This window comes from Caretta caretta, chromosome 9 (assembly GCF_965140235.1).
Source record: "Caretta caretta isolate rCarCar2 chromosome 9, rCarCar1.hap1, whole genome shotgun sequence".
In the NCBI taxonomy this organism is placed as follows: domain Eukaryota; kingdom Metazoa; phylum Chordata; order Testudines; family Cheloniidae; genus Caretta; species Caretta caretta.
In genome coordinates, this window is record NC_134214.1 from 32,382,568 (window position 1) to 32,399,616 (window position 17,049).

At 40.4% G+C, this 17,049-nt stretch overlaps 1 protein-coding gene across 4 annotated transcripts in view; it reads left to right on the forward strand.

Annotated features, from left to right (window-relative positions):
• Positions 1 to 17,049, forward strand: part of ATR (ATR checkpoint kinase) — an 81,908-nt gene that overhangs the window by 3,389 nt on the left and 61,470 nt on the right. For 3 of the 4 annotated variants that reach the window (XM_048864294.2, XM_048864292.2, XM_048864293.2), the window contains exons 3-13: positions 373 to 516; positions 5,642 to 6,531; positions 7,659 to 7,849; positions 8,797 to 8,985; positions 9,221 to 9,444; positions 10,008 to 10,160; positions 11,991 to 12,189; positions 14,002 to 14,261; positions 15,313 to 15,503; positions 15,616 to 15,716; positions 16,627 to 16,798. In XM_048864294.2, the coding sequence (XP_048720251.2) occupies positions 373 to 516; positions 5,642 to 6,531; positions 7,659 to 7,849; positions 8,797 to 8,985; positions 9,221 to 9,444; positions 10,008 to 10,160; positions 11,991 to 12,189; positions 14,002 to 14,261; positions 15,313 to 15,503; positions 15,616 to 15,716; positions 16,627 to 16,798 (2,714 nt within the window). Of the gene's footprint in view, positions 1 to 372; positions 517 to 5,641; positions 6,532 to 7,658; positions 7,850 to 8,796; positions 8,986 to 9,220; positions 9,445 to 10,007; positions 10,161 to 11,990; positions 12,190 to 14,001; positions 14,262 to 15,312; positions 15,504 to 15,615; positions 15,717 to 16,626; positions 16,799 to 17,049 lie in introns of those variants that run through there. The other variant, XM_075132198.1, reaches the window with a different exon arrangement.

Genomic DNA, 17,049 nt, shown 5'->3' on the forward strand with positions numbered 1-17,049 from the left:
GATTTCTCTAACTTTCGTCAAGTTTGGGTCGGGAAAAACAGCAAGTCTTACTGTTTGCCATTTTCTACTGGTGGTATATATAGGTGGTATTAAAAGAATTGCATGTTAATACACGTTGATAGTACCCATACAAGTAATTAAGACAAATATCTTTTATATAATTTAATTCTTCTATATATTGAGGTAGACATACAGTATCCACAGTTGAGAATATGTATATTGTGAGCATGTAATAATGAAATATTCTCCTGATTTGTAGCCATACAAAATCCATATTGTGTTGCGCTACAGTAGTTCCTATAGTGGAAATGTTTCTTGAAGTTTGAAGTTACTATGGTGCAGTAGTAATGCGAATATTTATTTTCTTTTCAGTTGCTTTGGAACTTGTCAAGAAAATTGATTCTCAGCCAAGTTCTGTGATGCTCCTTGATTTTATTCAACACATCATGAAATCTTCCCCCCTTATGTTTGTAAATGTGAGTGAAAATCACCAGGAAACTGAGTGCAGTTGCATTGGTGAGTTTTCTGAAACATTTTTGCTTAAGCACTGAAAATAACCTATTACATTTCAATATTATACCCAGCAGATTTCACAAATATCTGCTGCCCTATTTTTGCTCTCTTCCACATGCTTGTTTTGCATGTTGTGAATTAAATGAATATTTGATAGCCTGTTTTAAATGAATGATGCGTTAGATTTCTGTGCATGTGGATTGCATAATACATATCCAAGGACAGAATCTGACCCTCTTGTTCATCACTGTTGCTTGTCCATAAAGACACTGGCCAGCTCCCATCTGGGAGGCATCCTGAAGATGTGGTAATTTCTTGGGTTTTGGCAAGCACACTAAGAGGTGGCGTGCCAAAGAGACAGAAGAAGGATCTGCAGCAATTGGGAGCATATATTGAGACAGGCATCCTGACCCAAAATCAGTTCCTCCAGTTGGGATTCACTTTCTCTTCCTGAATCCTTCTCAGCGAATACCCCATTCCTGGAAGAAGCAATATGGAGGCAGTATGCGGTTGCAACAGAGGCTAAGGGATGGAAATTTCCTTACATGAAATCAAGAACAGCTCTGTGCTGAAGAGTGGGCTAGTTGCTGAAAACTGGCGGGCAGTGAGGGTAATGAGGAGAGCTACTTGCCTAAGAGGAAGCAGGGAAAACTTAGGCCTAAGGCCATGGCTATACTACAAAAGTACTCCGATTTTACAGAAGTCAATTTTTGGGAACAAATTGTATAAAGTCGAGTGCATGCGTCCACATGAAGCACACACATCGGCGGTGTGCGTCCACAGTACCGTGGCAAGCGTCGACATTCCGAGCTGTGCACTGTGGGTAGCTATCCCACAGTTCCCGCAGTCCCCACTGCCCATTGGAATTCTGGGCTGAACTCCCAATGCCTGATGGGGCCAAAAATTTGTCACGGGTGGTTATGGGTATATGTTGTCAGTCAACCCTCACTCCCTCCGAGAAAGCAACAGCAGACAATCATTTCGCGCCCTTTTCCCTGGATTGCCCGAGCAGACGCCATAGCACGGCAAGCATGGAGCCCGTTCAGCTCACCGCAGCAGTTATGACCATTGTCGTGCAGTTTATGCGGAACCAGCACCTGAAAAACCAGGCGAGGAGGCGACGGCAGCGCAGTGATGAGGACGTGGACACAGATTTCTCTAAAACCGCGGTCCCCAGCAATTTGGAGATCTTGGTGTTACTAGGGCAGGCTCATGCAGTGGAACGCCGATTCTGGGCCCGGGAAACAGCACAGACTGGTGGGACCGCATAGTGTTGCAGGTCTGGGATGATTCCCAGTGGCTCCAAAACTTTTGCATGCATAAGGGCACTTTCATGGAACTTTGTGACTTGCTTTCCTCTGCCCTGAAGCGCAAGAATACCAAGATGAAAGCAGCCTTCACAGTTCACAAGCGAGTGGCAACAGCCCTGTGGAAGCTTGCAATGCCAGACAGCTACCAGTCAGTCGGTAATCAATTTGGAGTGGGCAAATCTACTGTCAAATCTACTGCAAGTAGCCAACGCAATCATTGAGCTGCTGCTATCAAAGGTAGTGACTCTGGGAAATGTGCAGATCATACTAGATGGCTTTGCTGCAATGGGATTCCCTAACTGTGGTGGGGCTAAAGACAGAACGCGTATCCCTATCTTGGCACTGGACCACCAGGGCAGCCAGTACATAAACCGCAAGTGGTACTTTTCAATGTAGCTGCAAGCACTGGTGGATCACAAGGGACGTTTCACCAACATCAATGTGGGATGGCCAGGAAAGGTTCATGACGCTTGCGTCTTCTGGAACTCTGGTCTGTTTAAACGGCTGCAGGAAGGGATTTACTTCCCAGACCAGAAAATAACTGTTGGGGATGTTGAAATGCCCATAGTTATCCTTGGGGACCCAGCCTACCCCTTAATGCCCTGGCTCATGAAGCCGTACACAGGCATCCTGGACAGTAGTAAGGAGCTGTTCAACTGTAGGCTGAGCAAGTGCAGAATGGTGGTAGAATGTGCATTTGGACGTTTAAAGGGTCTCTGGCGCAGTTTACTGACTCGCTCAGACCTCAGTGAAACCAGTATTCCCATTGTTATTGCTACTTGCTGTGTGCTCCACAATCTCTGTGAAAGTAAGGGGGAGATGTTTATGGCGGGGTGGGAGGTTGAGGCAAATTGCCTGGCTGCTGAATACGCGCAGCCAGACACCAGGGCGGTTAAAAGAGCACAGCAGGAAGCGCTGCACATCAGAGAAGCTTTGAAAACCAGTTTCATGACTGGCCAGGGTACTGTGGGACACTTCTGTTTGTTTCTCCTTGATGAAAACCCGCCCCCTTGGTTTCCTCTAAATTCCCTGTGAGCCACTCGCCCTCCCCCCTTCGATCACAGCTTGCTTGCAAAGGAAATAAAGTCACTATCCTTTAAAAAACATGTATTCTTTATTAATTGATTATAAAAATAGGGAGATAACTCACAAGGTAGCCTGGGTAGGGTGTGGGAGGAGGGTGGGAGTGAGAGAAAAGGCCACTTCGAAAGTTGTTGAATGACAGCCTTCTGTTGCTTGGGCTGTCCACTGGAGTGGAGTGGTTGGGTGCCCGGAGCCTCCTCCCCCCCCACCCCGCATTCTTGGGCGTCTGGGTGAGGAGGCTATGGAACTTGGGGAGGAGGGAGGGCGGTTAAACAGGGGCTGCAGCGGCAGTCTGTGATCCTGCTGCCATTCATGAACCTCCACCAGGTGCCGGAACATGTCCGTTTGATCCCTCAGTAGCCCCAGTGTTGCATCATGCCTCCTCTGATCTTCCTGCCGCCACCTCTCCTCACGTTCATCGCCCGCTTTCCTGTACTCTGCTATTGTGTCCCTCCACACATTCTGCTGAGCTCTGTCAGTGCCGGACGACTGCATGAGCTCAGAGAACATTTCATCGCGCATGCGTTTTTTTCACTGCCTTGTCTGAGAGAACCTTTGGGACGGAGAAGGGAGGCTTGAAACATTTGCAGCTGCTGGAGGAAAAAAAGGGAGTGAAGTATTTAAAAAGATACATTTTACAGAACAATGGCTGTACTCTTTCACGGTGAACAACACTATTCACATTACATAGCACATATAATTTTGGTACAAGGTCACATTTTGCATCTTATATTGAGTGCCTGTGGCTTTGGTGTTAGAGATCACACACGCAGTGCCGGGCAGCAGAATTAGGCTTGCAGGCGGCCACGGTAAGCCATAGTCCTTCGGCTTCTGCAACCTTCATAACAGCAGCACCCTCCTCTCCCATACCAAGCAAAGCACTATGAGTTGGCCATTTAGTGCTGCGGTTTTCCTGTTAATGTGCAGCAGCAGAAACCAAACTAATCCCCCCCCCCCCCCATCCAATTCTCTGGGATGATCGCTTTACCCCTTACAGCACCATGTGGCTGGTATCAGGGAAGATCCCTGCTAGCCAAACATGAACACCTCAGCGCTAATGCCCCCCCCCAACCGTGTGGCTAACTGCGGGGAGGATTTCTTGTCAGCCACAGGCAAACAGCCCAGTAGGAACGGCCACCTCTGAATGTCCCCTTAATTAAATTCCCCTATTTCAACCAGGTTACCATGAATGATATCACTCTCCTGAGGATAACACAGAGAGATAAAGAACATATGTTGCTTGATTGCCAGCAAACACCGGGCCCATACGCTGCCAGGCGTTGTCATGCAATGATACCAGATTACTTGCTACTAGCATGGCGTGGTAAAGTGTCCTACAATGGAGGATGGAATAAGGCTGCTCTCCCCAAAAACCTTCTGCAAAGGCTTTTAGAGTACCTCCAGGAGAGCTTCATGGAAATGTCCCTGGAGGATTTCTGCTCCACCCCCAGACACGTTAACAGACTTTTCCAGAAGCTGTACTGGACACGAATGCATCCCAAGTCCTCAGGGCAACTTAATCATTAAAAAACACTTGCTTTTATGACATGCATTATATTTTAAAAGGTACACTCACCAGAGGTCCCTTCTCTGGCTTGGTTGGGTTGGGAGGGTATTTCAGTCAGGGTAATAAAAAGATCCTGGCTGTTGGGGAGAACGGTGTGCTGTTTGCTCTCCTCAAGCTCGTCGTCCTCCTCCTCCTCCTCATCTTCCCCGTCCGCAAAATCCTCAGGCATGGCTGAGAGTACCCCATCATCGGAGTCCACGGACAGGGGTGGGGTAGTGGTGGCGGCCCCCCCTAGAATTGCATGTAGCTCAGCATAGAAGTGGCGTGTCTGGGGTTTGATTCTTTGGTTTTCTGGTACGCTTGTCTGAGCTCCTTAAGTTTCACGTGGCACTGAGTTGCGTCCCTGTTGTAACCTCTGTCCATCATGGCCTCGGAGATTTTTTGAAATGTTTTGGCATTTCGTCTTTTGGAATGTAGTTCTCATAGCATGGATTCCTCTCCCCATACAGCGATCAGATCCAGTACCTCCCGTTCGGTCCATGCTGCAGCTCTTTTTTGATTCTGGGGCTACATGGTCACCTGTGCTGATGAGCTCTGCATGGTCGCCTGTGCTGATGAGCTCGCCTGGCCAAACAGGAAATGAGATTCAAAAGTTCCCAGGCCTTTTCCTGTACACCTGGCCAGTGCATCAGAGTTCAGAGTGCTGTCCAGAGTGGTCACAATGGTGCACTGTGGGATAGCACCTGGAGGCCAATACCTTTGAATTGCATCCACACTAACCCTAATTCGGAACGGCGATGTCGATTTCAGCGCTAATTTCCTTGTTGGGGAGGAGTACAGAAATTGGTTTTAAGAGCCCTTTATGTAAAAAAAAATGGCTTCAGTGTGTGGACGGGTGCAGGGTTAATTCCATTTAACGCTGCTAAATCCGACATAAACTCATAGTGTAGACCAGGCCTTAGAGTAGCTATAGTGAAGGAAGGAAACTGTGCTGAAATAAGGCTCTCAGACATGGACTGTGGCATGAGATGGATATTTTGGACAAGTGTCCTTGTTACCCTAGTGCAATTTACTGTGGCCAACTATACTCATCTCATCTTTGGTGGGTTGTGAGGGTTAAGTATAGTTATTAGTGAAACATTATTTACATAGTTGTCTCTAAAGAGTAAATCTTGTAGCATATGAATCACAATATTTCCTCTGTGTGTGTTTTTCTTTTTCTATTTAGAATTTAGTAATTGGATTATAACAAGGCTTCTGCGAATTGCTGCAGCTCCAAACTGTCATGTGTTACACAAGAACATCTGTGACGTCATCTGCTCTCTCCTGTTTCTTTTTAAAGCGAAAAGCTGTGCTGTTTTTGAGGTGCTGACAAAAGATTTACTGCAACTTTTCCAAGATCTAATTTTCTTGCATGAAAGAAATATACAGAGGCAGCTTCAGAGGAACTTCTTAGTCTGGCCAGTGGTGGTAAACAGATTTTTAAGCAACACAAATGAAAATCTAGGTTATTTAAGCTCGGCCACGTTACAATTGATGGGCATGCATGATGTGGAATGCTTGGAAATTACATTAATGACAATTCTGATTGACATTGTTTCTGATGTGTTTTTTGCAAGAGAGGATCTTATTCTGTGGGGGATAGGCTGCTCACTGTTGGAGTATGGTAGACCAAAAATTAAAGCTTTAGCCTTGAACCTTTTAATAAAATTGATCCAATTAGGAGGGCCACCAGAACAGCCTGCCGGCATTTTCTTCACAGTCTTTTTTGGAATCTTACAGTCAGTACTCCAAATGGATGTTGAAAAATTAGAACTCTTTGGAGAACCACTTTTACGCTTGGTGAGGACATTATTTCCTTTTGAAGCAGATTCTTATGTAAATATTGAACCTGTCTACCTAAATATGCTGTTAGAGAAGCTTCGAGCACTGTTTGAAGCCAATGTGCTTAGACAGCTTAAGTCTGAAAAGTTGAAAGCTGCTTTGTGTCACATACTTCAGTACTTTCTGAAGTTTGTTCCAGTTGGATATGAATCTGCTTTACAAGTAAGAAAGGCCCATATCTGCACCATTTGCAGAATTTTTGTTGATGTCATTGGAAGTCAAGAAGAACAAGAGGTAGGTTAATCTGAACAAATATTTGTTGTTTTTGTCATCCATCTATGTAAGGAAGAATACCTAGAAACTAAGTGTTTCAGAAATGCCTTAAGGTAGATTATTGGGTTACAGTTAAATCATGTCCTTCTTTCTGTTTCTGTAATTATATTCTACATATAATATTTAAATTCAGGCCCTGATTCTGCAGTGTGATGTGTGCGGGTGGACCTTTATGCCTGCATGGAGCCACGTGAAGCCAGTAGAGCTCCAGGCAGGTACAGGGTCTTGTCCACACACATCATAATGTAGAAATGAGGCTGAAGATTGTCCGTGTCCTGAAGAATGTACAGTGTATCTCTATTTATACTTTAAAGTGCCTAGCACATTTTTTGAGTTCTATTAATAAATAGGTTGTTTTTAATGAATGCAGATTGGTCATCTTTAGTTTAGTTTCTTCCAGCCAACATGCTATTGATGTGTTTATATGGTGGTTGGAGGAATCTTATTGAACTTATTAAAATATTCTGTTAAATTTGGGAGAGGCTACAGATATGCATGCAGTTTATGACAGGACAGGATAACAGTATACAGGAGCAGATAACAATTTCATACAACACTGGTAAAATTACCTGACTAGATGGAAATCCGTGCTGGATTTTCAAGGTATCTGTGCAAAGTTGGTTTCTAAACCTAAGTAAAGTACAAAAATAAGTGGCATAGAAGTAACGTTTCCCTGATATTTATTGTATAGATAAAATAAGGGAATAAAACAGACTGAATGGATAATCCTGACTAATGGCTAAATAATGTGAATGAAAGAGAACTAGCAATAGCAGTCCACTCTCAGAAAAGAGCACAGAAAGCTGCACTGGTATACGAAAGCTTTTGACACATAACTGAGAGGTCTGAAAACACTTATTCACATAAGTACTTCTGTGTAGTTTTATAGATTTCAGTGGGATTACTCCATGTGTATAAGTGTTTGTGGAATCAGATTCTTGTACAGGAGTTTTTTTCCACTTTTTGGAGCTGACATAAACTTGTGAAACGTTTGTACAAAATATTGCCACCTCCCCATCTCTCTGGACAAACCAAGAAACAGCATACTTAATACTATTTTTGTGTGTGTGCACGTTTGTCTGTTGTAGTATCTGGTGAGTCCACTTTATGCAGCATTAAAAACAGAAGGTCTGGAAATCATTCAGGAGCTTCAGTGTCAGAACCAGCTGGATACCTCTGATACAGATGGATGGAGCAGCAGTAGTGATGAAATTCCAGAAAAAAAGCAACGACTAAGTCTATCAATAAAGCATCCAAAGAAATCTCCTGTGCCAGCAGCGTAAGATATTTATTCAATAACTATTTTGTATAGTAGTTTGGTTAGATCTTGGCAGTTAACTGGATGGTGAAATGGTTGCATTTAAGGTAATTCTCTTGGCATCTTACAATGCAACACATGCATTGGATCTACTTTTTCCATTTTATTTTTCAGAGTATAAATATCCAGAGATCATTTTATGGATTAAATCATTATTTGCCAAATTTAATTTAAAATAAAAAAGGATACCTTTTGTTGCTTAATACATCAGCATCAAAAAACCTTTAACTTTTTGTATAACTATAAATTAAAATAGCAAAATAGAGAGTATGTAATATTTTAAAAATGTCTGTTTCATAGTTTTTATGTGAGTTTGTATAAGCCACACACAACACAACATATTATCCAGTCATATTTGTTCTGGAATCTGAAATACTCCATGATAATATATAATCCACATGTATTTAATTTTCGCTTTAAAAATATTTGTGTAGCTATTTTAATACAGTTTTGATCCTATCTAAAATTACGCATTATTTGTATAATTGAATGACCATGTTTTAGATCCTGATGTTGCAATTAATGGACAAAAGAGACAACCAAAAACCCATCTCACCCAAGGAGCAACATTAAAGCACTCCATTGTTTTGTTTTCTCAGTTACTTACATCTTTGACCCATGATAACACTTTTCTAAAAGATGATTGTACCTTCTACAGCTCTTCATGTGAAGCTGACTTCTTCAAGAATAATTGACCAAAGCTTTATTCCTCATGAATGAATAATAATTTATGTTTCTGAAGTTGATTTTTTTTTTTTTGTTCTCTCTAAATATAAGAATTACGTAAAGTCATTTTTCTACAGCTACATTCCTACCTCCAAGACTGGTTAGTTCTAGCATCATTTACAAGGAATTGTATGTTGCTGAACGAATGCTTTTAAAAACTAAAATAATGTGGTTAATCACAGGCTTAGTCCCGTGAACATGAAAATGAAGAGCATGCTGTGGAATGCAATAAACAAGAAAGCTGCCTCCGTAGTATTTCTCCTGGAGCAAGATGCTCTGACATCAGATATTCTTCCAATTGTAGAAGGAATTGCAGTAGTACTACGACTAGCTGCCCTGTGTACAGTTCATTGTTCTCAAAATTCTAACAGGTAAAAGTACAAAGTTGACCATTTATCTACTGGTGTCTTGTAAATGTGTAATTACTCCTTTGTAAACTTGTGTAACATCTATAAGATTACCTGTGTACATGTCTGCATGCAACTGCGGGAAAGCTGCCTGCATTTTGAATGGCTGCATTTTCATAGATAGACTTTTGATTATAATTTAGGAAAAACTCCTAACATTACAATGTTCACATGATTTCTAAATCTTTTTTCTTAACAGCATGGATCATAAAGTTGCTCAGGGCTTAAGCAGTCATAAACATAATGCTGCTTGGTCTTCAGATTCTAAGGTGAATGTACAACTGATCTGGATTTCTTCTGACTTTGTCATGAGAGTAGTGACAGTCTGCAGGAACCTTTTGGAATCTACTGCTCAGAATGCTAACCTGGAGCCAGTGATTGACAGAATAGTGAAAATCTTTGATGCTTTATTTTATATGCAAGGTGAGAAGTTGTTGAAATTAAAAGCTCTTCGCTGACTTCTGATATTTTGTAAACTTAAAAATGCTGCTAGAAGTTGGTTGGTTTATTGTGATGGATGAATTTATTAAAGTCTAGAGTTTGTGCCTGAACTTAATACTCCACTTCTCAATGTACACAATAGGAATCCTGGTTGCATTAAAGGCAGTTTCATCAACTGTGGAATGCATCCATCTTGAAAACTAGTAAACTGTGTTTCTTTTTTCATTTTTGTGTGCTTCTGTTGTCTCTCTTCTTTGGACAAAACCGATGTGTGGACAATGACTGTGCCTAAGAAATGAACTTTGTAGAGGTTAGGGTTTGTAGATGGTACTTTTTCACATAAATTTAGAATGTTTTCCTCTAATACATCATTGCTTTACTGTTTCACTTCTAAAATGCAGAATTCTGATACATGGGTGGATTGATATTGTACTTTTAGGAAAATATAATGTATTCTACTCTGTAACTAAATAAAGTATAATATACACATCCATTTTGTAAGCTACGTAGACTAACAAATATGGTTTTATGTGGGTTTTCCCTAGGGAAGAGCCATCTGAATGATCAGATTCTTGAAAATGTATGTGGAATGTTATCTCTGCCATGGATATATGGCCATTCTGATGACTCTTCTTTCAAACTGTCTCCTTTCAGCTCAGATCTTCTAGGTCTGAGTCAACAGATTGCAAATAGTTTCTGTAAGTATGGATAGCATATTAGAACTCTTCTATGATTGCACATTTGTGTATTTAATATGCTGCATATACATCGCTGTTCCTTTCATACGGGCTTCATAAATCCATTTGCTAGTGACAAACAGGAAGCATAATTTGGTATGTGCCAGATCTTACCTATCAACTTATGTTCAACATAAAATTTCACTGAAAATTCTAGACCATATGGTTGTATGGGTAATCTTCTGAATGTGAATTGATGGCAATGTTGTATCCATGAATATCCAGTCAGCCTGACACAATAGGGAACAGTGAACTGGCCAACCAAATCCGCAAATCTATATCTCTTTCCAGCCATATGTTGTACTTGAGAGGAGGTGTTTAAAGTGCCAGAAAGCTATCATAGAAGAGTAGGGTTGGAAGAGACCTCAGGAGGTCATTTAGTGCAACCCCCTGCTCAAAGCAGGATCAACCCCAACTAAATCATCCCAGCCAGGGCTTTGTAGAGCTGGACCTTAAAAACTTCTAAGGATGGAGATTCCACCACTTCCGTAGGTAACCCAGTGCTTCACCACCTTCCTAATGAAATAGCTTTTCCTAATATCCAACATAGATCTCCCCTACTGCAACTTGAGACCATTGCTTCTTGTTCTGTCATCTGTCACCACTGAGAACAACCTAGCTCCATCCTCTTTGGAACCCACCTCACTCTAGGTAGTTGAAAGCTGCTATGAAATCCCCCCTCACTCTTCTGGAGACTAAATGAGCCCAGTTCCCTCAGCCTCTCCTTGTGAGTCATGTGCCTCAGCCCCCTAATAATTTTTGTTGCCCTCCGCTGGCCTCTCTCCAATTTCTTCATATCCTTTCTGTAGTGGGGGGCCCAAAACTGAACGCAGTACTCCAAATGTGGCCTCACCAGTGCTGAATAATCACTTCCCTCGATCTCCTGGCAGTGCTGCTACTAATGCAGCCCATTATGCCATTAGCCTTCTTGGCAACAAGGGAACACTATTGACTCATATCCAGCTTCTTGTCCACTGTAATCCCAAGGTCCTTTTCTGCAGAACTGCCGCTTAGCCAGTTGTCCCCAGCCTGTAGCAGTGCATGGGATTCTTCCATCCTAAGTGCAGGACTCTGCACTTTTCCCTGTTGAACCTCATCGGATTTCTTTTGGCCCCGTCTTCCAAGCTAGCTGGTTTCTTTATGATTTATAAGGACTCCCAAGTCTATCTCTCTCTTTTTAGCAGTAAGTGCATTAGTTATCTCTTTAGATATCAATCCATCACCAAACAGCTTCTGCAAGGACTGTGTCGCCTACAAATATGGAATTATTAGAGGAACATCTCTCAACATGTATAAGCATGTTAAATGGTAAAAGTAGAGTTGATGCAGTGGTGCCCCCAGACCTCCCCCCGAGCACCCCCACCCAAGTTTTAGTCGTGGTATTTTGGTCACAGGCCCGTGAATTTTTGTTTACGGCCCATGACCTGTCCATGACTTTTACTAAAAATACCCATGACTAAAACGTAGCCTTATATGAGAACAATATGGCTAGGTTAACACTGCATGAGAAAAAAAATAGCTTATTTAAATGAGAGAGCAAAGATTATAACAAAAGAAATGGTGTATATAAATCATAGCATATTAAGCCTGTATGCAAAACTTAAGAGAAATAGGTATGCCTTGTATTAATTGCCTTTAAGAAATTGTCTCACATTTCAACAGTATATTTTCTTTCCACCGGTTTGTCTTATTCTTTCTATCTTATTGGCAACAACAAAGAGCTAATAGTATTCAAAGCCTTATGTAATGTTCAGTTTTTATTATGTTTTTTCTTCCTCCTCCCCCCCTCAGCATCTCAAACTCAGTCACACTGTGTATTCCTTCTGTCACTGTTCCCAAAAAACATATGTCTGGATTGGAGAAAATGTGTTTACCGTTGGGCACTACAGAGTCCCCAGGAAGTCATCCGAGCAAGTTGTGTTAAAGGATTCCCTGTCCTCCTGCACCAATTAAGTGTGAAATCCTACAGCATAATTCCCCAAACTCTCTTGTATGTATTACTGCTGCTTTCACCTTTCTGATTATATGGTTGAAAAAGTTTCAGAGTAACAGCCGTGTTAGTCTGTATTCGCAAAAAGAAAAGGACTACTTGTGGCACCTTAGAGACTAACCAATTTATTTGAGCATAAGCTTTCGTGAGCTACAGCTCACTTCATCGGATGCATACTGTGGAAAGTGTAGAAGATCTTTTTATACACACAAAGCATGAAAAAATACCTCCCCCCACCCCACTCTCCTGCTGGTAATAGCTTATCTAAAGTAACCACTCTCCTTACAATGTGTAAGGCAGTCCTTGCCTACAGACAGCCCCCAACCTGAAGCAAATACTCACCAGCAAGCACATACCACACAACAGAACCACTAACCCAGGAACCTATCCTTGCAACAAAGCCCGTTGCCAACTGTGCCCACATATCTATTCAGGGGACACCATCACAGGGCCTAATAACATCAGCCACACAATCAGAGGCTCGTTCACCTGCACATCCACCAATGTGATATATGCCATCATGTTCCAGCAACGCCCCTCTGCCATGTACATTGGTCAAACTGGACAGTCTCTACGTAAAAGAATAAATGGACACAAATCAGATGTGAAGAACTATAATATTCATAAACCAGTCGGAGAACACTTCAATCTCTCTGGTCACGTGATTACAGACATGAAAGTTGCGATATTACAACAAAAAAACTTCAAATCCAGACTCCAGCGAGAAACTGTTGAATTGGAATTCATTTGCAAATTGGATACAATTAACTTAGGCTTGAATAGAGACTGGGAGTGGCTAAGTCATTATGCAAGGTAGCCTATTTCCCCTTGTTTTTTCCTACCCTCCCGCCCCCTCCTCAGACGTTCTTATTAAACCCTGGATTTGTGCTGGAAATGGCCCACCTTGATTATCGTACACATTGTAAGGAGAGTGGTCACTTTAGATAAGCTATTACCAGCAGGAGAGTGGGTTTGTGTGGGGGGAGGGAAGGGGGGTGAGAAAACCTGGATTGGTGCTGGAAATGGCCCAACTTGATTATCATACACATTGTAAGGAGAGTGATCACTTTAGATAAGGTATTACCAGCAGGAGAGTGGGGTGGGGGGAGGTATTTTTTCATGCTTTGTGTGTATAAAAAGATCTTCTACACTTTCCACAGTATGCATCCGATGAAGTGAGTTGTAGCTCACGAAAGCTTATGCTCAAATAAATTGGTTAGTCTCTAAGGTGCCATGGTTGAAAAAGAAAAGTAGTACAGAATGTTAGTGTTGGTGGCTTGTTATTTAATTATTTATTTATATAGCGTCCAAAATGTACTAGGAGTCTCTCAGAACATATAAAAGACAAATTCTCTGCCCATCGATTTTAGTCTAGATAAACAAAAACAAACATGGGGAAGAAGATTCATTGTGCAACAAAATGTGGAAGAAGTTATGCTTGTGCCTGATAGCTTTTTATACAGTCCCATTCTGTTTTCTTTCACCCTGTCCCCCTCCCGTGTACCTGCCTTACCCTCCTTTTTGCCCAATTTTGCATGCGCAGCCTGCCTATTCCTGTGCTAGTATTCCAGATTAAAGATTCCTTAATTCTCCACATTCTACCCTATCCACCCCCCTTGTAGATTTAGCACAGAGTTTGAGGCAGACAAAAAAGAAAAACAAATAGCCATTATAGAGAGCAACTATTTATGTAAACACTCCTTTACTTTAACTTGTTAAATATATGGAAATTATTATTGAATGTATTGCATATAAAATGCAAATGACTCATTAAGTGATATACTAAAGGTTTTTTTTCTTCTTTCATTACAGAGACCAAATCAATGATGAATCTGAGTTAGTCAAGAAGGCTTGTGCCAGTATCGCTGGAAAGTTAGCTTGCTGTCTTGCTGGGACATTTAATTTAACTCCTCATTTAACAGAACCTGATACTGAGCATGTAACTTTTGATATTTTATGTAGCAGTCTTACTGTGATCTCTGCGCATGAAAATACATGTTCAGTGAAAGCCTCAATTTTCAAGCCATTTTTTAATCTTCTTGAAAGCGAAGTACCTAGTTCAGTAAAGCTAGGTAAAGTGATTTTATTTTTTTTCTTAGCCTTCACACTCTTGTGTAGTATACTGAAATTACTTGCACTGTCCTTTTTCGCCACCCGACTTCTGTGTTGTATTCCTTCTATCAACCTGCAACTTGTACAGTAGGTGGGAATAAGAGTGTTTGCGTATGGTCTGACAACAAATACATCTCATATGTTGGTAAGTCTGACCTGTGATACCTCACCGCTGAGTGCCCTCAACTCCTGTTGAAATCAATGAGGATTGTGGTTGCTTAGCATTTAGCACTAAAGGGCCTCTCCTTAATTGTTAACTTGTATCTTCTATTTAATACCTTTCACTAATTCCACTCTTTTCTGTTTTTCATCTCCCATCCCATTTCTCAATCTTTATTTGCTTTCTTTTAAATATATTATAAATTAATACCAGACCTCCTTCCCAAATAGGTCAAGCACTTTTGAAATGGTTGATGAATACATGTGCTTTCTGGAACCAAGAACATCTTAGAGCAAAGAGAAATTGTGCTCATGATATTTTCCATTGGCTCTAGCTGGCAGAAGCAAAAAAAATGAGTGCTTGACATATCATATTAGCTTCTGTTCCTCAACACACACAACTGACATCTTAATATTTTTTTGGCTAATGTACAGTCAGCATTCACAAAATACTGTGGTGATGCACAGTATAAGCAAACTACAGTAGCCACTTGTGTACTTCTGTACACCATATTGGCTCAACAAATGTCACTATAGATATATAAACATGAACTTTCAAGCATGGTTAACTTAGTATCAGATGTTTGTTTTAGATGTTAAGTCCAATTAAATCTAATATCTATTGTAGTTTCTCATTCTGTACCTTTCAATAGAAGTCTAACATTTTGGTATAAATCTGAATTATAAATAACCATTTTGTCTGACACTTTTAAAAATAGCTTTATGAAGTATAGAACTGTCTTTTTGATGTTTTTATATATTATTTCATCATTAATTATTCTGGTACATTTTTAAAAGCATTTAAACACTTATCTTCCTTTTTCTTCTTCAACCTATTTCTCTCTCCCTTAGCATTTATAGAGAATATACCTCATCTCTGCAAACATCTGGACTTTAGAGATGATGAATCGGATGTAAAGATTCTTGTTGGAGCTTTACTAAATCTAATGGAAGATCCAGACAAAGATGTAAGAGTGGCATTCAGTGACAATATTAGGAACATATTGGCATCCTTGGACTCCGAGGAAGGATTCATAAAAGAGGTGAACCCATGTTTTCTTTTCTAATGCCAAAAATGTAAAACTGTTACAACAAAAACGATCTTGTTTAGCTAATGTGTTGAATAGTTCATCCATTTCAAATTTGTTTTTTCAGCTTTTTGTTTCAAGAATGAAAGAAGCCTATACAAATGCTAAAATATCTAGAAATAATGAGTTGAAGGATACATTAATTCTAACAACAGGGGATATTGGAAGGTAACTTTTGGTTGTATGTTATATTTTGAACATTCATAAGTATTTTCATATTCATAAGTTTATAGTTCTGAGAGTCTTGTTGCACAAGTGTGAATACAAGAATAACACTCTTTAGAGCCCCTATCTTTGCTGATAGATCCACACAGGCAGACCCTTGCATCTGTACTGAGCCTTGGTGTATTCACTAGGGTTCCATGTGGAAGTGTCTTCTGTCATAGGTCCAATTGTGTAGGGTCAGAGCCCAAGTGACAGTATTTTTCTTCTTTAGAAAAGGATAGCATTATAATTGGTTTTGGAAGGATTAGATTTTTATTGAGAAACATTGATTTCACTGTACACACACAAACTGACATATATTTCCATTTATGGTTATTGAAATTTACAGATGGGCAAAGTTAAAAAAAAAAATAAAAAGCTGCTTGAGAACTGGAGCTTGATTTAAGGATATGTACTTCGTATGTTTTGACATGTGATGTTGACAGTTTGTTTTAACGGTTCAGTATTGAACTTTTTGAATCTCATCATTTACTATCACTAAATAATTATTGTCTGACACTCCCATAATTTTCTAAAAGTGTGAAAATTTAAATTGATAAAATAAAGATATTATCCTTCAAAATTAATTTTAAAAGTTGAATTCTGCCAAGCCTAATTATAATTAATAAAGACAAATCCATTCAAAGAGTAAGTCTTTATACTAAATGATGATTAAATACTATATATTCATATTTGTTGAAATCATCTGCTCTTTACCATGGCGTCCATTTTGTGAACAATAGGAGGTTATATAAAAACACAGTGACAAATTGTGTTTATCATGGTAACCTGCATATGTTAGAGGTAGTCTCACTAGTGTTGTAACTAGCATTTCATGCTAACAGTGTAATTTTTTTCTGCTCGCTTTTGAAAGGGCAGCGAAAGGGGACTTGGTGCCATTTGCGCTCTTGCATTTGTTACATTGTTTGTTGTCAAAGTCATCATCCGTGGCAGGAGCAGCATATACAGAAATCAGAGCACTGGCTGCAGCCAAGTCTATAAAACTGCAAGCCCTTTTCAGTCAGTACAAGAAGCCTATCTGTCAGGTGAGGAAAATGAGTATTACTTCTGTTAGCGCACATTATATTGCTAGGTTGCAAAGGAAAACATTGCCTCACAGATATTAATTTGTGTGGCAATGTTTTCCCCATTCATTTTTAAAAGTGGTGCTGAAAGTAAAATTTACAGAAAGCTTTTGTTTTATGTAGAGTATAAACAGGAGGAGTCCTATTTGACATAATTTTCTAAAATAAATTAAACTTTTCAAGGAAGACTGGGACTCTCTTACTTTTGATTG